Consider the following 27,555-nt stretch of genomic DNA (forward strand, 5'->3'; position numbering starts at 1 on the left):
CGCACGCAGCCATCGGGGGACCGGGACAGGCGCGCAGAGCCCGCGGGCGCGCGCGAAGGCAGCAGGTAACTAGAGCTCGGGGTCTGGGGGTGTCTTTCTCGTCGCGTCCCTCCGGGATGGGTCCAGAGTTCTCGCCCTGAAACGGAGGCTGTCCCCGCAGAGGGGAGAACTCCAGGTCGGGGGCAGCGGGGCTCAGTGGCGTTTCCATCCGCTTCGCGGTTCGCCTACCGGCAGCCAGCCCGGAGCAGCTGGAAAGCACCTTGCGCAAGGCTCTCACGGGTGCTGCTTCGCGACTCCTCCCCCCTCCTTCAACTTCCCGGATCCCCGGAGCCGGAGCAGTGCCAGCCTGGGCAGGGCACGGGGAAGCAGCCACCCGCTGTCACCGGGCCTCCTGCCGCGCGGGCGCTCGCTGGGGACAGCTGCACCCGCCCGGCTGAGCTCCGTTGAGTGAGCCTCGGTGACCCGGTTTCCCGGCCGCCCGGCGGCGGCGGGACCGCAGCGTCCCCAACCCAGCCCCCTGCTTGAGAACGCGTGCATTTATAGTTTGCAAGCCCTCCGAGACTCGGGGCTTTAAGAAGGGAGAGTGGGGCTTAGCGGTGCAAAGACCTTCGTGAATGGCTGAAATTGAATTTCACCCTTTCAACCTGGACTACTCTCGTCTGAGGCTAAAGAGCGGTTATAGCAGAATGGGAAACGAGGGCTTTGGGGTCTTCGAAAGAATATTCAGAATGCCACAGAAGTTTTCCCGGCAGTGATGCGCTTTAGGACTCTGGAATCTTTGTAGTTCTGAGCGGAGAGCCACGCTTAGAAGGAAGCCACTGTAGGGAGAGGGAGGGAATGGCCGGGGCGAGCTGTTTCGAAGTGAGAGAAATATTGCAGTGCTTGCCAATGTTTTCATCTTTGGGAAGGCATATTTCGGTTCAGCATCAAGAAACGAGAATGCAGTTTACCCATCAGTGGGATGTATTTGGGAGCGTTTGGTCACACAGATGCCTTTCGGATGGGGAACTGAATTTTGCATGCAGTTCCTTCTGGCAGATGGGCCTTCAGCAATGTGTCCTGCAGAGCAATTTGGACAGTGGAGGCATCTAGCAGTTTCGCCTTATCCTTGCTTTATGACGGCAATGCATCATTTTTGAAAACAAAACTAGAATAAGTCTCCCCGTGACCCCGGCGGCATTGTGGTGTTTTGGCAGGGTTACACGGGAGGTAGCGTCAAGGACAGGAAACCTGTTAGGCAAAAAAGCCTGTGTGTGCCTGTTTTCTTGGCCATTTTCTTTCACCCTAGCCTGGTCACTGTCCTCGACTTGTTTGTATACATGGGGCTAGCCCAGAGATCATTCCATTCATGTTTAGGAAAAGGGTCTCCTCATCATTTTATTGCTGAGTTTTGAAAGCATTCAAAGCAGTCCCTGCCCACCTCTCCAATCCTAACGTTGGAGAAGTAAGAATGTGCTGGGGGTGGGGGTGGTGGTGGATTTTTTATTGTAAACTGTGTGCTGAGTGGAAAACAATAGCCCTATAGTAAGAATAGCATCACTGTAGACACTTCCAGATGGATGCTGAAATCCATCAGCAATCAGTAGCAGATGGTCGGTCACCTTTACTAAGGCTGGAAACTGCCGGGGCTTTTTGCTGGCCTTTAGCGTGGCAGCAGGGTTGCTGGGAGCACTGAGTTGCCCGGAGCCTGTGTTGCTAAGGAAGTATTGAAGGCAGTCAGTAGCTCTATTCCCTCACCCCCAGCTCAGGCGTGTGCCGGGTCTTTAACTTTAGGTTATTTCCAAGGCATGCTTGAGATTTTTTTGCAGAATTTGAAAACCCCAGACCCTTCTTTTCTTGTCTGGATCAGCTGACTGAATTGTAAACTACATGGGAGTTTTCCTCTTTCTGTCTTGTATCTTGTTCATATCTGGAACTTTCTTTTCTCTGAAGCCGTCTGTTTGACAAGTCAGCCCAGAAGCCTTGGGTCGTCTCAGCCAGTCGGGGTTCTAACACGAAGCTGCTTTTGTTTGAACTTCTCTTTTTCCACATCCAAATTCTGTGAGCAGAAAGTGCAACTGAACCTCTAGCCGAAACTGAGGTCAAACGTTTCTTCCATTACCCACAACAAGTTCCTCTCAGAACTCCAGACTCCCAGGAAGCTGAACCACCACTCACTGTTCAGCTCTAACTTGTGGTGATAACAGCCATCAAAGCGTTGTATCAGCTTCTGTCGTTCCTGTTTTCTTTGTTTCTTGTCTCAGATCTAGTCTCAGAAACCTCACTGTGCAGAAGCTGTGAGTCAGATCGACTTGATGACAGTGAATTTTTCGAGCAAAGACACTGTGAGACTAGGTAGCCACGATCTGTTTGCAGATAGGGATCGGGAAGGCCTAATGTAATATCTGCAAAACTCCTCTTCCACCTACATAATGGTGGTGGTTATTTCCTTCCAAGGAGCCCGGGTATCACTGCAATTAGGGGTTGGGCTGCCAACAACCACAAGGTCAGCAGTTCGAAACCATCAGCGGCTCTGCAGGAGGAAGATGAGGCTTTCTACTCCCATACAGAGTGACAGTCTCGGAAACCCACAGGGGCAGTTCCACCCTGTCTTACAGGCTCACCATGAGTCAAAACCAACTCGCTGGCAGTGAGTTTAGCCTTGAGAACAGTGCTCCACAGGGTTTTCTTGGCTGTTGACAGATCACCAGGTCTTTCTTTTGAGGTGCCTAGGTGTGCGTTCTCACACTGCCACTTTGCCTTGGAATTGAGGGCTTCACCATTTGCCCCACCCAGGAGCTCCCTATGCATACAACAACAGCAACAACAAAATCCATGCTTTCATGTCAATTTCAACCCATAGCAACCTTATAGGAAGCGGCTGGCAGCCTAAGGCATAACCACTACGCCTCTTTCAAATGACTTTGCTCCAGACCCTGTGCCCCCAGCATCTATGTGCTGACCTCATTTAATTTTTATCGCCACCTTGTGAGGTAGGTACTATTACCGCTTTTGTTTTACAGATGGGAACGTTGGGTATGGAGAGGTTAAGGTATTGATTTGGCCCCTGCCCGTCAGCTTCTAAGGCGCTCCCTTGGGGCCTTTTGCATTGAGCTCTGCATTGAGCTGCTAACCCATGGTCAGCGGTCCCCATCTAGCAGCCAATCCGCGGGAGAGAGAGAAGGGTTGCTGCCCCGTGAAGATTTTACAGTTTCAGAAACTCGCAGGGGCTGTTCTACGGCGTCTCATTGGATCACTGCAAGTTGTCGGGATCAATCGATGGCAGTGAATTTGGTTTTTGTTGGTTTGGTTTTCGGTGGAGCCAGCTTCCCAGTCACTGCTGTAAACCAGGATGCTGGAGTGCTCTCCTGAGACATAATCCGTGTGTCAGAGTGACTGGCAAGCAGGTTAATGACAACACTGATTTCGGTGGTCGCTTTGTCAGATGAAATTCACTCTGAGGCAGCTCACCGGGCTAGGCATGTCATGCCGGCATCCCCTGGTAGACCCTGGTCAAGGAGCTTTGAACCAAGAGGCCAGACTTGTGGAATTTGGTACTGGGTGTCACGTGGGTTCAGAGCTTGTGGCTTTAAGGCCGTGAGACACCTTTCAGAGAGAGGCTCTGCTTTTAGGAGTACAGTGGTTAGAGTAGAAAGACTGGCTTCACCATGCTATAGAGCCCCCTGTCTTTTCTCCTTCAAATGAAATTGTGCTAACATTTTGAGTAACCCTCGCTCTTTATGAATCATCCCTCCATTCTTTTTGTCTTTGCAGTCCCCTGAGTGTGCCACCTGATTTGTAGGTAACAGGGTTCTGGCCAGTATAGGACGTTGGCTTTCCCCGGGTCATGGAGATGATGGATTTGCCTTTCCCGGGCTTCTTGGCTACCACAACTTCTACAAGGTTGTCTTTCTGAAAAAGAAATAAATAACAAAAAGCCCTGGTGGCAGAGTGGCTAACCCCTTTGGCTGCTAACTGCAAGGCCAGCAGTTCAAAACCATCAGCTTCTCCTCGGGAGGAAGATGAGGATGTCTACTCCCATAAGAGTTCCAGTCTGGGAAACCCACAGGGGCAGTGCTAGCCTGCCCTGTAGAATCCCTATGAGTTGGCAGTGACTGCATAACTTTGAGTTTGGTTTTTGGCCCCTTTTCAGATGTAAGCTCTGTGCTCTTAAAGAGTCCTGGTCCCAGAAAACAGCTGATTCAGAGGTTAAATGAGTCATCGCCTTTCTCACAGGGAGCCACAGGCCTGACCCAGCTAGGGTTTTTTAGCTTTGCTGCATAACTCCGTTTCCAAATTATTCCTGCCACTTGACCGTTCAGACAGGATTCTCAGATTAACGTCTGTCTCTCAGGCCCCTGGCTTCAGGACTTGAGGGTTTTCTTCCAGAGGAGGTGTGGCGCGCAATTGATTGGCTCTTTGTCTCTAAGGTCACCCTGAGTATAAAAGCCATCATGTGATCCTCAAGGGAAGAGGGCCACCCCAGGGGAACAGCAGGATCCCTTGACGGTTGGCAGCTGGGAAGGGTCCTTGGTCCTCAGAGCTGCCCGAAACCATGCTGTTGTGCATGCAGTCAGTGGACGTTTGTTGTCAGCGGCTCAAGCTGATGGGCAGCGAGTACATGCTCGGGGCTCAGGTTTCTTTGCAGAGAAAGCAGCTTGGACTCAAGGTTATCTAAGGTCCCCTTTAACTCTTCATGGTCTGTAAACTTGACTCCACTCACTGTTGGCACAAAGCCCTCCTTTTCCAAGCGCGGCATCTATGGAAGCCTGTTCCTAACCCTTTCGTATGGGATGCCAGTGGGCCTCGGGGCTGGAGTGAACCAGAGTCAAATAAACCTGGCGGTGTTTTTCTCACGCAGACTCCCGCGGACCCGCAACAGTAATGGAGTACATGAGCACCGGAAGTGACCACAAGGAGGAAATCGATTTACTAATTAAGCATTTACACGTGTCCGATGTCATAGACATTATGGAAAATCTTTATGCGAGTGAAGAGCCAGCTGTTTACGACGGCAGCCTCCTGACCCTGTGTCAGGGCAGCAACCACAATGAGGAGCGCTGCGAGTCGCTGCTGCGCGGCGGCGGCCAGGAGGTGCCCTGGCTGTCCTCAGTCAGGTATGGCACGGTGGAGGACTTGCTGGCCTTCGCAAACCACATCTCCAACACTGCCAAGCATTTTTATGGACACCGGCCACAAGAATCTGGGGTGCTATTAAATATGGTATGTTACTCTCCCATCGCTTGACCGCTTTCCTCTCTGTTGTCCCTGCTGCCGTGCGCGTTGGAATCGCATTTCCACTCGCCGTCGGGTCCGATTTTTAAATTTTTATTTAATGTCCTATCTACAGAAAGGAGCCCCGGTGGCCTAGTGGTTACATGTTGGACTGCTAACCCGCAAGGTCAGCCGTTCAAAACCACCAGCCACTCCTTGGGAGACCAAGGGGCTTTCTACTCCTGTTACAGTCCCGGAAACTCTCAGGGGCAGTTCTACCCTGTCCTGCAGTCTCTTTATGAGTCGGCATCAACTGGATGGCGATGTGTTTGGTTTGGAATATCTGAAAGAATTCCCGCCCTGTGAAAAGATTCAAGAAGAAGGGCTTCAGGACAAATTTGGTGGGAAAGAAAGGAGACACTTGATTGGTAGTTTTACACAGAGGTGATTCAGAAGAATGTCAATGGAGGTCACCCTCTTGAAGCTGTGCTATAAGGTTTACCTTTTGTCGGTCTATGAAACCCAGGATCGATGAACCTTTAGGGACCGAATGGAGAATAAGGGGTTTTTGGGGGTGGGGATGGGGGTGGGGGTAGAGCGGTGGAGGTGGGGTGAAAGCGAGATGATGTCAAAGGGTCCATGTAGAAAGAAAACAATGTTTGGAAACTGATTGTGGTAACAATTATACATTCTACTTGATGTGATTGAAATTTGGAATGATAGATGTATTAAATCCTAAATAATCATAATATTAATAAAAGAATGTCTTTTGATGGTGAGGGTACACTGAACAGTTCCTTTGCCCTTGAGGCTGAAGAGAAGGGTTTCATGAGAATCCATCGGTCATTCCCAGGGCTGCTTTTTAACTCTTCTCTTTGTGCCCCTGTGATGCTCCTGACTAGTTTAGTACTTGCAGAAGTGTAATTTGTGGGCAGTGAATAGTTATCCACAGATTCACTCTCTTTAATTGGCCAAGCATGAGTGATGAAGGCTAAATATGCTTAGTCATCTGAGTATGCATACAATTCAAAATATTGTGGCAACACTTGTTGCCGCAAAAATAGATCAGGTGATTTGTGTAGGTGTGCTTGGGTGTGCCCAGGAGTGGGTCAGGTTCTTAATTATGTCAAAGGTAAATGTGTAGGCACCAAATACAATCCGGTTTTTAAACAGAATCCTTTGCAAAGGAGTAGGTGGTACCTTGCAAATCATGCTTATCGTTGAAAGTGACTCCCTTTCCTTCCATATGCCCAACTGGCAAGGTGGCTACTGCTGAGGGAGGGCTAGTCCTGTATGAGGGGCACGTTTGGAAACAATCAGTCCGTAATGGTTTCTTTCTTTTATATTTCACATACCAAATCCACTTAGGTCATGAAGAGCACCGCCATGATTTAGGTCAGCTCCCACGTGAAGTGTTTGTTTTGTTAGGAGCCCGTGGCTTCCAGCTGTAGGTCTCTATGGAACAAGATTGTATTTGCATGATTGTGTGACCTGGTTTGGTCTGGAGATACCAAACTGTATTTGATAGTTGACTGCCTACTTAACCTTGGGAGTATGACTTCCTCTTATGCATGGAAAATCATCATTGGGGTTAGGAACAGTGCCCCAGACGGTGGGTGGCTGGTTTTGTTAGCTGAAGTACACAGTCGCATGAGTGTGGTCCAAAATAATATGTGTCAGTGGTTACACGTAGGGCTGCTAACTGCAAGGTCAGCAGTTCAAAACCATCAGATGCTCCTCAGAAGAAAGACAGGCATTCTACTCCCATCAAGAGTTAACAGTCTGGGCAACCCACAAGGTCAGTTCTGCCCTGTCCTGTAGGGTCACCATGAGTCAGTAATAATGGGACGCAGGAGTCTCTGGGGGGTGTAAACTATTAAACATGCTTGGCTTCCAACTGAAAGGTTGTAGGAGAAAGCTCTACCAGAAGTGCTTGGGGACCGAATTCTGAAATTTTATGGAGCACAAAGCTATGGCTGCCGGAGAGGTTAGGAGTGGGACCAGAGAAACAAATGCAGAAAAGAAGTTCAAACATACAAAGCAAACGAGAACTGTCAGCACAGGGTGAGAGTGCACTGCTGTTTATGTGGCTGGGTAGCCTGTACATCCCTAGGTGATCAAATGTGACTAAGAAAATTTACTAGGTCATGGCATGGAGGCAGGGGCCCTAGTGGCCCAGTGGTTACAGGTTGGACTAACTGCAAGGTTAGCAGTTCGAAACCATCAGTCACTCTGAGGGGGAAAGACAGGACTTCTCTACTCCCACAGAGTTATGGTCTCAGAAACTCACAGGGACAGTTCTACCCTGTCCCATAGGGACCCGATGAGTTGGTATGCACTCCATGGCTGTGAGAGTTGTGAACAGAAAGACAGGGAAGGGTTTTTGAAACTTAAAAAAACACCTTATTTTAAAAGCAACCAAGATGATCAAATACTGAGCAAGAAGATGTGAAAACAGAGTAAGAAGATCCGCAAGACCACAAGGAGGTTGAGTTTTTCTCCCGAGACAAATCAGCCCAGTGATTGATACCTCTGGGCGCTGTGGTTGAGCCTGCCTGCTGTCCGTGACCTGAGCGCTTGGGCCTGTACCTGTGTGTTATTTAGCTGTGTGTCAGGAAGAATGACACAGGAGCCTGGAGTCATGTCCCTGATCAGAGCCAGTCTGAGATAAAAGGGTGCAGCAGGCAAGATTGGCTTTTGTCACTCCACGCTTCGTGGTGTCTTTTCCTTACATACAGGAGCTCTGGTGGCAAAGCGGGTTCTCAATTGGAATGCTAATCTCAGGGTCAGCAGTTTGAAACCACCAGCCACTCTGAGGGAAAAAGATGAGGCTTTCTACTCTCGTAAAGAGTTATTGTCACAGAAACTCCCAGGGGCCGTTCCATAGGATCGCTATGGGTCTGAATCAATGGCAGGGAGTTTTCTGACATGAAGATCTAACTAGAGCTGCCCCCTGTTCAGTGCTTTCCTCTTCCCATCCACCGGCCTATCAAACAGTTTCTCTTCCGGGCTGCATTTGCTGCTCACTGTTTCCCTGCTTACAAAGTGGCCCTCCTATCATTTACCAAAACGCTTGTTCCGAGGTAGAAAATCCATCGATAAAGTACATGTGATGGAAACTCATCCATTCATTCGCTGCCTGTATTCGAGCATCCGCAGTGTGCCAGGTGCCTATTCTGAGTCCCGAGGACTGTCTGTACCCTTCATGCACATACTGCCTGCCTAGTGAATGCAGGAGGTGGTTAGACACTTGCCCAAGTATAAAACTATGCCCTGATTGCCATGTGAATGCCCAGACAAGATGCCTTACACAGCCCGGAGCTTGGGCTGGGGAGACTGTCTGCAGAGGCTTTTAAGGGGCTGCCTGAGCTGAGGCTTGAAGCATTGTGGAGAGTGAAGAACGTTCCAGATAAAGGGGATAATGGCATGGGCAAAGGCCCGGGGGCAGAGTGAGTATGGCGTGTCCCGGGAAACCAACAACCACAGGACCAGAACTGTAATTAAATAGGGCGGAGGGCCAGGAAGGACACAAATAGCCTAAAGCGCAGGCATGTTGGATGGTGGTCTCTCTGTGCACATGCATGTTTGTGCAGTCTTCCTGGAAATATTATCTGTTACTAAAGATTTCCATCAACACCCAGCAAGACCTGGAGAAGAACCTTGAGGCTAGGATGCTGATCTATGGATTTGCTTTGTAGGAAAGAGCCAGTGATTTATCTCCTGGCCTGCTTCATGACCTGATCTGGGGACAAAGTATCTCAGTACCAAAGTCCCAAATCCTGCACCCTCTCATGGGTGTATGAGAAGCCGATGGGCCCCAGGCTAGGGCCTATTTGTGAATACGGAATGCTGTTTTTCAACAGCTTGTCTTGAAGCCGTAGCTTCTTAGGGCTGAAGAGGCTTTAAAGGTTCTTGAATCCAGCCTCTGTCTGAGGACTCACACCATTCATCCTCCCCAGGGACTGGTGGAGGCTTTTGTTCTGTGCTTGAACACCTCCTGTGATGAGGAACTCCTTCCAGTTCTGTGTGTCAGAGAGCTCTTCTTTGCACGGCACTAAATGTGCCTTCGGTTCTTCTTAGTGCTGGCTCAACTTGCGAGCCATCAAAGGTGTATACTGTACATATATATACACTGTAGCCCACCATCCAGGATAAAGTGCAGGTCTCTGCTCTTGCAGCCCCCTAGGAGGGTTCCGTCACCCCCTGGGGTCTTAGCCTCAAGTGGTCTCGCCCACTTTGGGAAACACTGTGGTAGACAATGGATAGTAGTTCCAACTGCAGGCCTGTGAGTTAAAGGGACTCGGTATATGTCTCAGCTTTGAAAGGGATTAACTGGGTGACCACGGCTGGTTAGTTCACTGTGCGCCATGTCTCCGTTTACTGCTCTACCAAATGAGTACCCTCCTGTCTTGTACTCTGTAGGAACCAATAGTGCATGCTCAGGACTTGTGTACACACAGAGCTTCCTGAGTGTGAGCTCTCACATGGGAGTTACGTACAGTGGGCACCTCCCTCCCTTCTTGGGCAGCTTTCCCACTGTTTAACAAAAGCTCAGGCTCCCAAGATCGTCCCTCTTCCTTCACAAGTGTCCTCATTGTGTCTGCGCCTCTCCTTGCAAAGGTAACTCCCCTCCGAGCGTAGGCCCGGACCTGGGCACAGGTCTTGGCCAACACATTTGTTGTGTGACAAGCAGAGTAGGGCGGGCCAGTCTTGCCTTTGCTCTAGTTACTTTACTGCTTTTAATGAAGCCCATGTTCCCTTCCATTCCATACCCCCCACCCCCACCCCACCCCTCCCAGCATACAGGCCGCTTAGCGTGGGTCTTCTTACGTACAGCGTTTTTCTCAGGTGCTGCTCCCAGACCCAGCGTTGCTTAGTGGAGAAAGCCCTCTAGATGAGGATATAGAAAATATGCTTACATCTGCACCGAAAGGTGACTTGCAGACCTTGAAAAAGCTGGTGGGGATAATCAGTGGAGTATCCCATAGGATTGTTTAGCTGGGTCCCTTGAGAGAAGCAAAAAAAAAGGATCCCACCCCCAAAGAGGAAGAGGATCGAGGGAGGGGATCCCAGAGAGTCAGGAGGGAATCCAGGGCCAGGGGCAACACCAACCAGGCTAGGGGAAGAACCAGTATGTCTGTGCTGCATACTGATTTACACATCCCACTGAATTTGCATATCCCTCTGTCAACAAAGAGCCTTGGGGAACTTGCAAGGCCTTCCAAAGGAGGTCTTTCCACGGAGGGAGGCTGTGAAAAGGTGTCTAAGGAAATGCCGGGGTTTGAGCTCAGTCGGGAAAGGCTAAGTATGCAGGGTATGTCGGGGAAATGCTTGTTGCCAAGTCCCATCAAATCCAGCACAACTCAGTAACCTAGGAAGACAGGATCCCGGGTGGTCGTTTATGCTGTGGGCCGCTCATCAGATGGTCAGCAGTTGGAACCCAGCAGCCGCTCCACTGAAGAAAGATGAAGCCATCCCCTTCCAGAAAGCTCCACAGCCTCAGGAATCAGCGCGAGCAGTTCTAACTCTGCCCTCTAAAGTCACCACAGTTGGTATTGGCTGGTTTCATTTGCACCTTAGAGAAAGGGTAGAACTGCTGCCCCACACTGTTTAAAAGGTTGAAATCTTTCTGGGAGTGGGTCATCAGGTCTTTTCTTCCTATCAAGTGGCCGGTGGGTTGGAACTTCCGACCTTTTAGTGAGCAGGCAAATGCTCCACCATCATGCCACCAGGACTCTTTCGGTGCCATATATATGTAGGTTTTAAAATAACTGGGTTTTGATTCTGGCTCAGCTTTACTTGACAGCTACCTGGAAGAGAAGAGGCTCTCACCCAAAGCAGAGAGGTACAGCTATGGGGTCAGAATCCAGAGCTGTCAGCAGCAAGTTGCTTAACCTCTTGAGGCCATTTGTCTCATCTGTAGAAGGGACAGACAATAGCACCTGCCCTCATCGGATTGCTGTGAGGCTTTAATGAGAAAATGCGCTCATGTCCCTTTACCACAGTGCCTGGCCTGTGATTAGTCCTCCACCCAGGACGGCTGGAGTTATTCCTTGATGTCCTCCTGGCTAGATCTAGAGGACAGCGGGTCAATTAGGACCCAAACTGAGGTCTGACATGAGTAAAAAGGTTCGTTAAGACACCGGAGTAGAGGGGATGGTGGAATTGTGTCTGTAAATATTTAATAATAAGAGGAAGCCATCACTAGTGCAGTTGAGTGCAGCGATGAGGGCTTTGTTGAAATCTGGAAACAGACTCCATCCATGGGGGTTTTAGCCTGATGCAAAAAAGACGCCCCCAGCTAGTAGAGACGATGCAGTTCTTCAAAGGAGGTCGTATGTCAGACAAGGTGAGCCCATGGTCCCTGAACTGATTCCTTCTCGGGCCCCACGCTGAGGGCGCGCTCAGTAAATATTTAATGTCTTAACTTGGTGTCTTTACCCTTATTTATAAATGTCAGATTAGTCTCTGCTTCGGTCTCTGACTAACAGTGGGCACCTCTGTCTGCAGACGTGCAACTAAAATTAGCTGGAAAAGAGACGGGTGAATAACCCAGCCGGTTCCTCGGAGCTGCAGCCAGCCGGAAGAGTCTGATGCACCAGTGTATGAGTCAGTGCTCACTCCTCTCCCGGGCACTGGGCTCAGGGGGTTGTCATGTTTCCTCCTGAGCTGCTTCTGTCATTCAACTGGCATGATGCCACTTGGGTGATTTCATAAGCCCTGGTACAATCCAAAGGCAGACCAGAGTACTAATTACAGTCAGGGAAAACTGGATTTTCGAGACTCTCGAAAGAAGAGCTTTTGCTTTGGTTTAGTCCCGGGCTTGAAATCATAGATCCCGTGGGGGGGCTACCCTACCACGCAGGGGGCCCCGGCTGGTGCAGTCAAATGGTTCAGCTTTTGGCTGCTGTCTGGCCGGCAGTGTGAACCCACCGGAGGTGCTGCCAAAGAAAGGCCTGGCAACCTATTTCTGAAAGGCCACCGCCATGCCCCTACTACCCCCCTCCCCTAGCCCTGGAGCCTGGTTCTACCCTGAGACATGGGGTCGCCATGAGTTGGGAATCAACTGTACCACAACTGGTTTACCCCGTCTCGCAGCTGCTGGCTGGCTCGTGAACACCAAGGCCTTGTTCCTGGCGGGCTCCTGAGCACAATGCCCAGCACGCATTATGCACCTCGTAGCTATCAAATGAGCCAGTGGATGAAAGACAGTCACCATGCCCTTGCTCCATCTGTGCAGCATTGTCAGCTCATCACTCGGCATACCACGCTGGGTTCCACCATCGCCGGCTCCTATGCAAGCTGGGTCGGCATCATGTGCGAGTCAGAGCTATGCGGCCGGGCTGGTTAGCGCATTTCAGTTAGAAACCAGGCAACCTGCAGGCACAGCCTATGGTTACACCATCTTTATTTTTAGCCTTGGCTCACAGCTGTCCTCCTCCTCAGATAAATAACTTCTTAAAAGTCCGATCAAGCAATTAATTTCTCACGGGGAGATGGACATACGATCGGGCCTGACCATGGATCTGTTTCTGTTACGTGCTTTCTTGGGCTTGCTGATGTTCTAAACAGAGGCCCGGTAGGCTGTAGGAGGAGGGATTCTGATTGTGCAGTGGATAAAGCACTCAAGAGAACAATGTACCGTGCACTTCCTTCTGTAAAGATGATAGCGTTGGAAATCCTTTGGGGGGCAGTTCTGCTGTGTCTTGTGGGGTCTCTCTGAGTCAGAACGGACTCCGCCATCAGGGAGACTAGTCTTTATTTATGTTTTGGAAGTGTGTTACGACAACACGTGGTGGCGCGTCTTTTAAGTGCTGCAGGCAGAAATGCTCTAACATAAGTCGTTCCCAGTGTGTGGCCCTCGGAAAATGACAAATCTGGTGCGATACTCACTCCCCACCCCCTTTTTACTTGCTTGTAGGTCATCACCCCCCAGAATGGGCGCTATCAAATAGACTCCGATGTGCTTCTCATCCCTTGGAAGCTGACTTACAGGAACATTGGCTCTGATTTCATTCCTCGGGGTGCCTTTGGAAAAGTGTACCTCGCACAAGATATCAAGACCAAGAAAAGGATGGCGTGTAAGCTGGTGAGTGCTTGATAGATGGGCGGTGTGCCTTGCATGATTGACATGATGGCCTTCCCATGGGGACATTGCTTCCAGGTGGCTGTCCTCTCGGTGGAGCCCATCTGGGAGGACTCTGTACCAAGCAGCTGTTCCCATGGATGTCCTTGCTACTTACTGTCCATGGGCCCCCGCCCTCTTCTCAGCCACGACACCAGAGGACCTGATTGGTACTTGGCTACCACTCCTGAACATTGTGATCAAAGTGTCTGTGGAAGAGTCCTGATCCAACGGGCAGAAATGCAGAACCAAATTTCCAGTGGTCACATCCTCCTAACCTCGGAGGCTAGATGAACCCCTGGAGCTATTCCCCTGAGATAGCCTGTAAACCTCAAACTAACACCATGCCCTGAAGTCTGACCCCAAGCGATGGATTAGCAGAACTTGGAAAATAAAGGTCTGCCTGGAGCCTTAGGGTCTTCTAAGAACTATGTCTCTGGGGTTCAGTTGGCAGCAACACTTTGAAAGATTCGGGTAGAACCGTAAAGGGCACTGAGTTTGTTTGAATGAGGGAGGACCCCTCGGGAAAGGAGGGCGAGACTGGGAGGGTGGTTGTACCGCTCACAGAACATACTCGGTTTCGCGGAACGATACATGTAGAGACCGCTGAACCTGTGTGCGTTTTGCTACGTACATTCTTAACAACCACGAAAGAAATTTAAAGAAGAAGAAAAAGATGTACCTTTGGCACAGCTCAACTCGGCCCCCCAGGGCTGCTGTGCGCTGGCCTTGCCTTGATGGCAGTGAGTGGCTTTGGGCTGTACTGCAGTGTTCATAGTAGCACCATTTGTAATCACCCCCGACGGGGAGCTCCCCATCTGCTGAGCAATGACATGCTTAGATGATGGAACACAGTCCAGAAGAGAGGATGACCTACATGATGACGCTCATAACCATGATGATGAACCCTAAAACCAAACACAGAAGGAGAACCACTGTAGGATTTCATATTTATAAAGTGCAGGCGCAGGCCAGGCAGGCCAGGCTAGTGGAAGTCAGGGTGGCAGGGCGTCCTGGGTGGCAGTGACCGGACAAGACCCAGAGGTCTGAGCAGGTGTATATCCCTGAGGTCCCTTGATACTCATTGGAGTATCACGCTGACCAAGTTTACACTTTCATGTGCACCTGCTTTGTTAAATGAAACATTTTAAATAAAAATAAACCCACTGCTGATTTAAGAAAAAAAAATAGCACTGTCGAAGATCTTGCTTCACTCACTCGCTCATTGTCTTTAAAAGAGTCACAACATGTGGGTTTCACCAACTCGTTCCTAAAAATACTTGCTAGAGTACCTGTAGTTAAAAAAGCAGTGCCATTTCAGTGAGCCACGTGAAGCTGGCCATGAGAGGATATGTGTTTAAAAAAAGTTTAAAAAAAGTTTTAAAAAATCAAGAGCCTAACTCCTGTTTTTTGTTTGTGTTTCATTTTTTACACACACACCCCTCCCCACAAAAACTCTGAAAAGTAGCTTCGTGTCCTTATTTTCCTTATAGTATTTATATTCAATTTTGGGGGAAATGTATTAAAATAAAGTCTATCTCCTTTGCTGTGCGAAATCATGTAGAAAGCCTTCATAACTTACAATCCTACAAGATGCTCAATTATAAGGGTTTACTACATTTCACTTCTTTACGAGATAAGGTCCATCCAGCCATCGCTGGTGATGTGCTAACACAAGGACATTTTTGCTTAACTGGGTATATTCATGGATCAGACCAGTGGTTCTCAACCTTCCTGATGCCTGACCATTCAGTGACCGTGCTGACCTTAGATGCGTCACATAGTGGGATCACACAATATCTGCCCTTTTGTGTGTGGCGTGTTCCTCTGAGCATGTTTGTCAAGTTCACCCGAGTGGTAGCACATAACAATTCCTCTTTAGGGCGGAATGCTACTCTGCTACTCAGTTGTTGCATGGACCACATATTGTTTGTCCATTGATCTGCTGATAGGTGTATTTAATTTTCAAGCCAGAATTTTTTTTTCTTCCAATGAATGAAAAGCATCTAGATTCTAGATGATTAAAACCCCGGAACTGGTTCAGAAGGATGTGGGGAAACCCATGTGAAATTGTTTGCTCCAGATTAGTGAGGGAGCACAAGTAAGCTCTTGCTTCCCTTGCTTACTGAGCCCTCCAGCCTTTGATTCTGTAGGAAGGTGCTGGGCTGTGTGTGTGTGTGTGTGTGTGTGTGTGTTGGTGTCGGGGGCAGATGCCAAGCTGTCAGGCATACCTAAACACTGAATCTTTGGTGTGGTGAAATTGCTCACTGCAGATTAGTCAGGAAGCACAAGAAAACCCCTGCTTACCTTGCTTACTAGGTCATATCACAGTGACTACCATTAATGATTGCCTATGTGTCCTTCACAAATTTTCAATGTATATATGTGTTCCTGAAGTTTTAGTTCCTTTTAGTTTTTTTAAGTGTGACCCTGTGCCTGTTGCTTTTTCCCCCTGTCCCTGCTCTGGGGACCTTGCCGTATCCATGTGCACGTGAAGGTCTACTTCCGCCTGGTATTCCAGGGACCAAAAGCAAGTCCTTACTTTAAACGCATGGGGAGCGTGGTAGCTGTGGAACCCAAGACTTTATACTGCAAGTGGAAGGATTAAAAACAGAAACGTCAGCTCTACAGCTAGAAGAAACTCCTCTCTTTTGGGTTCTATCCTGAGCCATTTGAAAAGCTGGGTTGGATTTTTTTTTTTTTTTTGGAACCATGAAAAGAGGCTTTTATAGTTTTCTGTTTTCTGTCCTGATTGTCGATTGTATGCCTTATAGCGGACATGATGTGAAGACAAGTGTGAGTTGAACATTTAAAAAAAGTCTGCAGTACAGTTTCATGCAGCTCAGGGTCTCCTGAGCGGACTGACGTGCTTTCTGATGTGTGGGTTGATCTACGTGAGGTATTTTTTCGTTATCTTGAGGTTTTCTAGAATCTTACGTGTGTGTTTCCGCTCTAGATCCCAGTAGATCAGTTTAAGCCTTCAGATGTTGAGATCCAAGCTTGCTTCCGGCACGAGAACATCGCTGAGCTCTACGGCGCAGTCCTCTGGGGGGACACCGTCCACCTCTTCATGGAAGCGGGCGAGGGCGGGTCCGTTCTGGAGAAGCTGGAGAGCTGCGGACCGATGAGGGAATTTGAAATTATTTGGGTGACCAAGCATGTCCTCAAAGGACTTGATTTTCTACACTCCAAGAAAGTGATTCATCATGATATTAAACGTGAGTTCTCTTTGGCTACACACCTTCTGGGTGTCAAGAAATTAGTTAGGTGGGAGGAACATGGGCTGAGACAGGAGGCTGAGGGGTGACCACTCCTGTGGTCGAAGTGCCACTTCCTCCTCTGGGCTCTGGAAACAAAATTACAAATCAAGATGTGTCTCTAGAGCTTGCAAGGCATAAGGAGGGTGACGACCCACTCGTCAAATAAGATAAAACCCTTGATGTGTTCAGTACTGCCTGTGTCCTTGTTAAGACTGCTTTTAAAACTAATTTTGCTTAAAACAATGTATGAACACACCCAGTCACGTCACAAAATGTTTTGTTTTGTTTTTAATTTTGAAGGGCAATTTGACAAGTGCCCATTAAACAAGCCTTCATTAACTGCATTCTAGGAATAACCTATGATGAGGAAATAGGCAAGAGAGGCCCAGTATAAATCCCAATTGATTCAGCTAAATTAGGCCAGAGAGACTTTTACCTAAAACACAAACAGACATCTGTTGTTTTCAGAAGAGTGGCTTAATACTAGTATGATGATAAGAATGCGAACCTCGAGCTTTTGAACTTTATTATTGGTCACCAACCTTGTAAGGAGCCCGGGTGGTGTAGTGAGTTACGTGTTGAGCTGCTAGCCACAAGGTCAGTGGTTCAAAGCCACCTGCTGCTCCACCAGAGAAAGATGAGCCTGTAGAGATTTACAGCCTCCGAACCCCTAGGAAGCAGTTCTTCTCTGCCTTATGGGGTCACTATGAGTCAGAATCAACTCTTCTGGCAGTTGGCTGGGTTGTTTGTGTGCGAGCATACTCCGCATTCTTGAGAGATATGAACTGATTTTCACTGGGACTGGAGCCACGGCCCACTGCCTTCTTTGGCGTGTGATGCACTCCGCTCAACTGGAAAAGCACATCCAGTCACTTCTGATTCAGAATGATGTTTCCCGCCTACTTATGTCTGTTTACAGGGTCAGAGAAACGTAAAACCTTTCCTTCTTCTTACAGCTAGCAACATTGTTTTCATGTCTACCAAAGCTGTCTTGGTGGACTTCGGCCTAAGTGTGCAGATGACTGAAGATACCTATTTTCCTAAGGACCTCCGAGGGACTGAGGTAATTATATTGACATGAAAGTGGTTAATAGCTTAGTAAGAATTTTTTTTTTTTAGAAAGAGGCCCAGAATGATGTGGGTAAGAAGGTTAAAACTGTTGCCATAAATCAGGGTTGTCACTGTCATCTTTAACAAACCATTGGTATTGTGCCAAATCCTGTTTTAGCAATTTGAGTACATTATATGGGGCGGGGGTGGGGAGGGTGTCTTCCAATAGTTCATGGGACATTTCTGTTACCTTATAATTCTCATTTTACATGAACCTTTGAAGCCCCTTCCTATTATTTAATTCCCAGAATTACCCTGTATGGATTCATATTATTACTGTGAGCCACTACTATTATTTATATTGGACAACTGAAGAAATGAGCTTGGGAAGGTTAAAATTAAGTGCCCGACATTAACTGAAGTAGAGACACATCTGGCACTTGAACCCCAGTTTTTTCTGAGCCTAAGGTCTTACTTACGTTTGGCTGCCATGCAACTTTTCAATGTAGCTCAGCCATTAGAGTAGATTGCTAACAAAACAAATGCTACCCAGTTTTGGTCCTGTTACACCCTTGAGTGTCATGGCCATTATATATGTGTATGTGTGTGTGTATATATATCTATATTTCTCTCTCTATATATATATACACACACATACATATATATATTTCTCTATATACACACACACACACACACACACACATATATATACCTAGACCTACTGCAATTAACTTCAAGTACCGAGTATTAACTAGACGTGAACAAATTAACATACTTAGCTCCTTAGTGAAGACCAAACAAACTAACAAAATTGCCCCTGATCTACCTGAGATTCTGAGAAATGCATCCTTGGGCTTTCATATAATCTGTTCAAGGTAGCCCTCACCTTCCTTGACCTGCTGGTGGCTACCTCTAGCTCATATTTATTGCACACCTGCAGTGTAGCAGGTCTGATGTGGATAAGACTCTGGGCAGACCTAGCCAGGAAGGGGTCTCATTGGTCCTTTAGAGGCCCTGTTGTTAATTTCCTGAAACGACGAGCCTCTCAGCTGCTCAGGGCCCAGCAGGTTAGGATGAGGTGTGATGCACATGGGAGAGTAGAGCCCTGTGCTGTCAACTGCCTTCTACCTCACAGCGAGCCTACAGGGCACCGTAGAACTGCCCCTTAGGGTTTCTGAGGCTCTGAGTTTTTATGGAAACAGATGGCCTCATTTTACTCCCTCAGAGTGGCTGGTGGGTTCAAACTGCCCAGCCTCTAACCTCCTGGGAAGGGAGATAGATATCAAAAGAGCTTTAATGCCTCTCTTGGATGTTCTTTGCCCTCTTTGGTGGCTGTGCTGTGGGGAATAAAAAGTGTACTTGGCTGCACCTTTTGCCTCAAGAGTACCAGGTCAGTCTTGGAGTTCAACCAAATCCTAGCGGCTAGCTAGTGTCACTCGTGTGTACAGAGCTAGCTTGTGTGTTGTGCTGAAGTGCGCTGACGTGAGAAAGACAATACCTTCATTTCAAAGCAGGATTCTGTAAGCCTTGTCTTAACTGTCAAAGGAGAGACGCCTTCAGGCATGTTTACTAATGTTACTTCAAAATTCTTCCGGGAAATACTCGGAGAGGATTTTTTATAGTCTTCTTTGGGCAGAATCATATTCAGATGAGAAGACTGTAAAGTTTTTCTTTTTATTTTTATCTTAAAAGAATGCTGTAGTCTCCAGGTTTTAAGCATACCTCCCCCCAAAGCAGAGAATCTAATAAGATTTAATACTTAGTACATGTTTTCCTTGGAAATGGTTTCAGCATATTTTGGCACCAGTGAGGAGTTTAGCTATGTGACATTCCACCCTCTTTCCTGGAGCCAGTTTGAGAAACAAACTGTTTATGGTAATAAAGATGGGAAATACCTTTCTCTTCCTGGCAGCATGATCAAATTGGACATTTTGCAATGCTGGAGAAAGGCACGTCCTTTCTGGGCTGCCTGAGCAGAAAGAGAACGCGTGCTTGGGTGTGAAATGCTAACATCGTGCTCATTCCCAAGTAGCACGCAGAACAAGTGATTTTCAGCAGATGTAAACTGTTTGCTATGAACAGCCGAGCTCCCTTCACTTCCCCGCCAGGCTTGACTCTCTTCTCACCAGTCGCAGCAAGGTGGGGAAGCCACCCAGGAGCCTTGCAAACATCTGTTTTTATTCCTGGTGCTTAAAACCAACAAGATTGAGGTGAGTTGATCGGATCCATGAGGGTATAACCCCACCGGATGGAACTGAACAACTGAACTGTACGGGAAGGGAAGGGACTTATTGGAATGAGTAAGATATGTCAAGAAAAAGATTTAGTTAAAAAAATTTATTTAAAACCACCCAACAACATTAAACAAAATCCTGCTTTGCAAATTTGTTTTGCATTACGGCCTGCCCTCTTGGCTACTGCACCGTCGTTGGTGAGTTCTGATCCTGGCAGTGTGCTTACACAGGCTTACGTGGACCCAGCCAGACAGCTCGTCCTTGTTCTGGATCCCTGTCGCAGCCTGCGCAGTCAGGACATTCTGTCAGGAGCATTTGCACCAGGGGGCTTCAGACAGTATGGAAAAACAGAACGAGAAGATAACAGATAACGGCCTTTCCCCCCACGAACATTTTGAAGCCCCTCAGACCTGCCAGAGTAAATCTATAGACTTTAAAGTTCTCAGGGCACATAGAATAAGCAGTGAATGGCAATAGCCAGTTAGAACTATGGTTTTTAAAAAGCGTGGCCATTTTTAAGATGGTCTTATTTTCCTCCGGACCTGTTTGATCTTTCTTTACATACATTTACATGCATGGTCTCTTGCACACACACATGCACGCACACAGGCACAGTTCCTTCCCTTTTCTAGTAAACACAGTGGGAGACACAGGTCTGGGCTCCAAGGCAGGTGTCGGTTCCTGTGTCCGTGTGTGTGTGTGTGTGTGTGTGTGTGTGTCAGAGCACAGCATTCTCCGAGAGCCTCCGCCCTTCCGGCAGTCCTCGCTCAGGCCTGCAGCCAGGCGGGCTGCTCAGTCCCCAGACAACGTGCCCTGCTGCTGTTGAGCTTGAGGAAGCAGCAGCTCAGGGTGACTGCCTGCCTGAAGGAAAGCCACCAACCGATTGGACAGGGGCTGCCACTCCCAGTGCTACGCGAGTGTGCAGTCTCATGACCCCGACCCCCAGCACTACCTCTGTGCAGGCGCTGCTGCCCATGACACCCGCCGTAGAAACCTGGTCTGACCCTGTTCTGCTGGCTGTGGGAGGAATAGGCTTTCTCATTAGACCCTGAGAACCGGTGCTAATAACACCGGCTGCGTTTATTTTTTAAACGTGGATTGCATTTAGTTAGGTTTTTTTTTCCCCCTGCAAGGAAAGTTTGAGAAGAAGTAATCAGAGAGAGAAAGAGAGAGTGAATGAGCTTGTGCAAGCACACACACACACACACACACACACACACACACACACATACACACACACAACCACGAGCCAGACAGGAAGTGTGCTGTAGGAACGAGCTGGCAGGGTAAGGATGAGGAAACTGGGCAATTTCCCCACTTTATACAAGCCAGTTGTTCACTTATTTGCTCTAAGTGTATTCTGGGAACAGTAGCACCCCTCCCTCCAAACTCAAATGACACCACTTGAATATGTCTTAAAGCCGCACAGTGGCAATTAGTCTTGACTACCACATTGTCCCATTGGTCCCCCTCTCGGTGTCTTCTCGCTCTCCCAATTTCAAGTTAGAAACAAACACATGTGAGAGAGCCGGTGAAATCTAAGCTCACTCGTTCAGCATCTCCCAAGGAAACAAGCTCTTGCACAATTATGAGGCGGTACGTGTGTAATATTTAATCCCCAAGCAACAGGGCAGGTAGAAATGTAGTAGTTCTTAGAGAAATAACTACAATCACTTTTGCAACCTTATGCTTTATTCCATAAATTCTTCTCTTGGTGGTGGTATCCTGGAGACCAATGTTTCCCCAAAGTGGGTGATACCGTCGCATGGCGGTGGGGGTGGGGGTGGGGGCGCGCTGGAGCCATCTAGGGGGGCCACTTTATCCTGCATTGTGGGTGACAGTACAGATGTGAGTTGTGGTGCAAGGGGCACTGAATGGTTCTGTTTCTGAAAACAGTGGCCGTAGGCCCAATACGTTTGGGACCCCTATGCTGTAGACCTTCTCTTACTGAGGAGAGAGGTCTAGAAATCTATAGGCAAGGTTAGTGTAAAATATTTGCGCTGCGTACGTTTAAGTGGGAAAAGAATAGGCATTTCTATTGACAAAATAATGACCTCAGGTCAGTGCTGTAGAGAACTTGGATGAGGGGGGTTTTCAGGGGTTCTTCATTCCAGGCCCCCGTATGGCCTGAGGAGCCCTGTGTGCAGGTTCTGGCCAAAGGTGTTCTTTGCCAGGCTGCTCTGATGCCTGCAGCCAGAGCCGCTTGGCTTCCGGATAATGTCTGCATTGTTCTCCGTAGCTGAGGGGGACCAGGCCTGCACATTCTCTGCCAAGGGTGATAAAGTTTGCAGTAAAGATGATCTGAGCAGTGAGCCAGGTTCCCTCACTGGAGAGGAAATGGAAACAAGAGACAAAGGAAGAGATCCAGCCTTAACTTTTCCCTGTGTTTTTCAGATTTACATGAGCCCAGAGGTGATTCTGTGCCGGGGCCACTCCACCAAAGCCGATATCTACAGCCTGGGGGCCATGCTCATCCACATGCAGACGGGGACCCCGCCCTGGGTGAAGCGCTACCCTCGCTCAGCCTACCCCTCCTACCTGTACATTGTAAGTGGGGGCAAAACTAAACCCGGGGACAGGGGATGATCCTTGCCGGGCTTAGGCCCTCTTACACCTCCTCTGCCATCCACACCTGAATGGGATGAGGGTGGCATATGGATCCGGGAGAAGCCACCACATGTTCTTCCCAGGTGGAAGGGGAGCCCCGTTCTTACAAAGAAAGCATTGCTATTTCAGTGGGAGTGCAATTTAAATGTGCATGAGGCCTAAATGAAGAAGCGTTGTTCCACACGGCCACTAGCCAGTTGCTGGGCAGTAGACCCCGAAGCATGGCGACCCTGTGTGTGTCAGAGTAACGGGGCTCTGTGGGGTTTTCAGTGCCGATTTTTCAGGAGTATATGCCCAGGCCTTTCTGCTGAGACGCCTGGGGTAGACTTGAAGTTGCATCCTGTTAATTTTCTGCTCATTATGTGAACTGTTTGCATGACCTATAATGTGTATAGGTATAGGTATATAATGCCATTTGGGACCATCAGAATAGCATTGAACTTTGGAGCCAAGGAATTTATATATGTTCTTTGAGCGCTTTCCAAAAAGAATATCAGGTTATTGATCCCCTTAGAGAGAGCGTGCCACTCCTACTTTACTGTTGAGAAATTCCAGAACAGACATTTCTCCACTGTTGCCTGGTGGCCTTTGCAAGGGTCACTATGAATACACCCAAAATTTGCTGCCTTTCAGTTGATGCTACCTCCATAGGATGGTAGAACTGCCTCTGCCTCCTCTTTCTTCCAAGGAGTGGCTAGTGGCCTCAAACTGCTAACCATGTGGTTAGCCCCTGTAGTGCGTATCTAACCCACTATGCCACCAGACTCACCTCTATTTTTATGTATTCATTTGTGAGCCCATAAATATATAACAATGGAACCCAGCATGACTTATTCAGGCCTATTGGTGGTAGTGTCCTTGAGCGAATTCTCACCCAGAGGCGCCACGTGAGCCTTCCCTTGCTGCAGAGAATTTCCAGGGCCGAGACTTTGGGGAAGACCCAGCTTCTGAGGCACCTAGGAGCATGTGCAAGGTGCCTACGTGGTGGGTTCAAGTTTTGCCTAATAGTCCAGTGCTTAAGCATCTGGCTCCCTCTGCTATCTAATAAGTATCTAAGCCTAGCCCGTGTATTCAGTATCTGAGCTGGTGGGATCCCAGTTCCTTTGCATCGTGTGGTTCCTGGCGGGGGATACGTCCACACCACTGGCATTAAGAGAGCTGGTCTGTTGACAGATCCACAAGCAGGCGCCTCCGCTGGAAGACATCGCTGAAGACTGCAGTCCCGGCATGAGGGAGCTGATTCAGGCGGCCCTGGAGAGAAACCCCAACCACAGACCCCGGGCCGCAGATCTGCTCAAGCACGAAGCCCTGAACCCCCCCAGGGAGGACCAGCCGCGCTGCCAGAGTCTGGACTCGGCTCTGTTCGAGCGCAAGAGGCTGCTGAGCCGGAAGGAGCTGGAGCTTCCCGAAAACATTGCTGGTAAGTACACTCCGGGTGGGCATCGCCCGGCTCCCCTTCTTTCTCTGGGACTTCGGGAGTCTGCGAGGTTTGCAAAGGGAATTCGCAGAAAAAGGACAAAGGGGGTTTCTTGAGCACTGTCAGCTGTTTTGAGACATTTTGGCCCCCACAAAAAGCATTTAAAAAATATCTAACTATCGGCCAGTTTCCCAGCCGATGGTAGCAAGTTTCAGGGCCGCATATTAAGTGGATGTGGTGGCTGGCTTTGGCGCAGCAGAGACAGCATCCTGGTTTTAAAAACCAGCCTCCTGACAGGTTCCCACTTTTTGTTGTAAATACCACAGCGCGCTTCTGCCTAGCTAAAACGTTTTGATTCAAGTCAGCCCGGGTTTCTGCCTACCTCCTCCGGGAATCTCTGCCAAAGGTGCGGCTTCCCGGTTGAGGGGACCCTGTAAGCACCCCAGGAGCCTTTCATCTGCAGAGGAGAGGGCCTTTTTCTCACCCATCTGGCATTCTTGACCCGTTTAGTCACAACCCCAGGACTTCGAAATCATTTCTTGTAACCACAAGCTAGCCGGTCCATGGTGTCCCAGGACCAGTCTTTGATGAACGCAGAGGCTGATGGCCGGAGGGCCCGGAGCGTGTTGGTCCGCGGGAACAGCAGGTCTGTCTCACGGGGCACCTGTCCCGTTGTTGATCGCTCTCGACGCTCCTTCTTGCAGATTCATCCTGCACCGGCAGCGCGGAGGAATCCGAGATGCTGAAGAGGCAGCGCTCCCTCTACATAGACTTGGGGGCCTTGGCCGGCTATTTCAACCTTGTCCGGGGCCCCCCCACACTGGAGTATGGCTGATGGATGGCTTCATGTCTGTCGACTGTGAGCACTCTGCGATTTCCTACTGGAAGATGATGCAGCACACACGACACGGGGGCTCCGTCGTCGAACTGCGCTGTTTATTAGCCTCGCACTGCGACCCCAGGGATGGATGGGCTCCGAGCACCCCTGCAGAGGGAGCTTTCGGGGCTCCACCAGTCCACACTCAGTCTGCGGGTTCTTCTTTCTCAGGGGTGTGACTCACGGGAAGAGTCCGTAGAAGGACCGTTTGGGGTGACTGGTTCCTCTCACGTTGCACTTGGTTCCCATTTTTAATCGCAAAGATAATATATTAGCCTGAAATCATCACCGTTCTCGGTTCTCATTTAAGCGTGGGGTCTTTTGTTTTACTTAGAATAGTCGTTGGATGTCAGTATATCATTCACTCCTTGAGCCTTTGATGGTAGATTCTAGAACAAATTGAATGCCTTACACTGTCCCCCCCGCCCCCCAGTATATAGAAGAACTTGAGTATTGTGGCAATAAGCTGAACTAGTGTCTGAAAAACGGCTAACTGGTGAGTTAGGTGCTGCCCGACCGACCGCACGTCTCTTGTTATGTTCCTATGGAAACATTTTGTACTGTACGGGCTATGCTTAGGACATTTAAAACAGGACGTTTTGAATGTGGATAAAACTGTGTAAATCACATAATTTCTGTACATCCCAAAGGATGAGCATGTGACCTTAAAGGAAAAGCAGGAACTTTCGTAAATTCTTAGTGATGCGACTTCTTTTGTAATTCCTTCAACTCCGACTCGCTCGCTCTGGAGCATTGGTATAGGGAAAGGGCATACTGTGTATGTTCCGTATCAAATGCTTTCACAAAACTATCCAAGATATAATATAAATATAAATATATATATATATATATATATATATTTTGACATTGTAAAGTTTGTGAATACTACTTCAAAGTATGTTTTTACAATATGTCCATAAAAGTGATGTTTTGTCCAATGTGATTGGTTAAGTCGACTGAATAAATCCAGTATTTTGTCTTAAATCTTGTGATGAGTGTGACTCTCCATCGGGACTGGGGGTGGGGGCCTCTGAGGCATGGGATAGAGACGTGAAGAGAACATACATTACAAGGAGGCAGCTTCCTGGAAGCTCCGTGCCCTCCTCTCTCGCTCTTCAACATTTTTATTGGCACACAATTCACATATCATACAATTGAATCATTCAGCCGTTCTGTCATCTCCAGGGGAATTGTACAATCAGCACCACATCTCTCTTGGAGCATCTCCACGCCCCCTCCCCCCTGACCCAGTTGTTAAATCACCTTTAAAATGAGTTGTGCACTCATGAGCAGTTCGTGTTCCCGCCCTCCTCCCACTTCCATGATTTACTCCTGAAATCCCCTTTCCCTCCCTATGGCCCACCCCCAACTCCTACATTCCCTATAACACCTTGTATCAGTTAATATCATTATACCTCCACCACTCCTGTGCTTCACAGCTGGGAAGCCAAACAGAAAACAGTGAAAAACAAATTGAACTAAGGTGGTAAGGATAAGAACATACTAGTATCAAGACAACAATACAGATACAGTGAACCCTCGTTTATCGCGGTTAATCGGTTCTAGACCCTACCGTGATAAATGAAATTCCACGAAGTAGGATTCCTTATTTGTAAATCAAATATTTTCATAGTTAGAGCATAGAGGACATGAAAAAACACCCTTTAGTCACCATTACACTCATATTACCCAATTTATTAAACGAAAAAGGGAAAATACAGTAAAACATTTTGGACGTTACAATTATCATTTATTATTTATTATATTATTTATGGCATCAAGCGTGTACAGTATGAGCCAATCAGTGGCAGTAATGACAGAGCATGCGCTGTTACGCAAAAACCGCGATAGAGTGAAGCCGTGGAAGTCGAAGCGCGAAGTGGCGAGGGTTCACTGTAATGATTGACAGGGAGAAGACCCCGTCAACATTCATGAGGCCAGGGAAGAAATTGCCATCATGAAACATCTAAGAAACAAATTCCGGTCGTGTCTATAGTGAGGTCAACTGGACACGTGGTGAGTTCAATGCAGCAAAATCGAGATGACAACGGTCTTTGGCTGATAGTGAGGCTGTTCCCAGACTCTTGCCTTTGGCTAGAGCGGATCTGCCAGCAGCGCGGTCTGACTAGATCCTCTGCAGAGGAGTTTTTGGCACTCACTGTCCTCCATAGCTGCCTACAAATTGGGTTTTCATAAGGATAGCTGTGATACTTTCCACCATATTCAAATTTTATAATTGACATCCTTGGATCACACAAGTTGGAGTGTTTCTTCCATGTGGACTTTGTTGACTCCTCACTTAGATGGCTCCTTGGTTGAATACCAGCCTTTAAGACCCCAGACACTGTTCCCATTGTTAGCCAGGCACCATCTATTTTCTTCGCTACACTTTGCTGTAGCACCCTTATCTTCATTGACCATTTCATGAAGGTGAGTGTTCAGCCAGGCCATGGTGTAAGAACTAATTGTTCTTAGGTTGGAGCTCGGATTCATTGTGAGCCCTGAACTCATTCCTGGATCTGTGTTTTTTGTTTTGTTTTTTCAATTTTCTGGGACTTGGGAATTAATACATATGTCTTATCATTTCATAGTTCAATCATGTCAAACAACTGTATAATTGCTTCCATAATCAATCTCCAAACATACTTTTCCTTCATGGGCTTATTGACATCATCTCTTGTCTTTTAATCTCCCCTGCCCCTCTAGATTGCCCCTCCCTCCAAACCCTTGCTGTGTTTTCTTTCCCTATTGACTCAATGTCCCTGAATTTCATTTACTGAAAAACAGAGAAA

The 27,555-nt window shown here is 48.2% G+C and overlaps 1 protein-coding gene across 1 annotated transcript; it reads left to right on the top strand.

The window, feature by feature from the left end:
* On the top strand, positions 1 to 25,575 carry MAP3K8 (mitogen-activated protein kinase kinase kinase 8). Its single transcript, XM_004702275.2, has 8 exons — positions 1 to 65; positions 4,841 to 5,202; positions 13,115 to 13,282; positions 16,275 to 16,536; positions 17,535 to 17,641; positions 22,257 to 22,409; positions 23,643 to 23,889; positions 24,591 to 25,575. The coding sequence occupies exons 2-8, from the start codon at positions 4,864 to 4,866 to the stop codon at positions 24,719 to 24,721; spliced, it is 1,407 nt and encodes a 468-aa protein (XP_004702332.1). The 5' UTR covers positions 1 to 65; positions 4,841 to 4,863; the 3' UTR covers positions 24,722 to 25,575.
* Positions 25,576 to 27,555: the final 1,980 nt, after the last annotated feature.

This window comes from Echinops telfairi, unplaced genomic scaffold, assembly GCF_000313985.2.
Source record: "Echinops telfairi isolate 266 unplaced genomic scaffold, ASM31398v2 ScPeMD7_31;HRSCAF=116, whole genome shotgun sequence".
Taxonomy (NCBI): Eukaryota; Metazoa; Chordata; class Mammalia; order Afrosoricida; family Tenrecidae; genus Echinops; species Echinops telfairi.

Bases quoted from the DNA above. Each gene is read 5' to 3' on its own strand.
- MAP3K8 (XM_004702275.2), top strand. From the start codon at position 4,864: ATGGAGTACATGAGCACCGGAAGTGACCACAAGGAGGAAATCGATTTA. The intron at 5,203-13,114 runs GTATGTTACTCT...ACTTGCTTGTAG, and splicing joins CTGGGGTGCTATTAAATATG to GTCATCACCCCCCAGAATGG. The intron at 17,642-22,256 runs GTAATTATATTG...TGTGTTTTTCAG, and splicing joins AGGACCTCCGAGGGACTGAG to ATTTACATGAGCCCAGAGGT.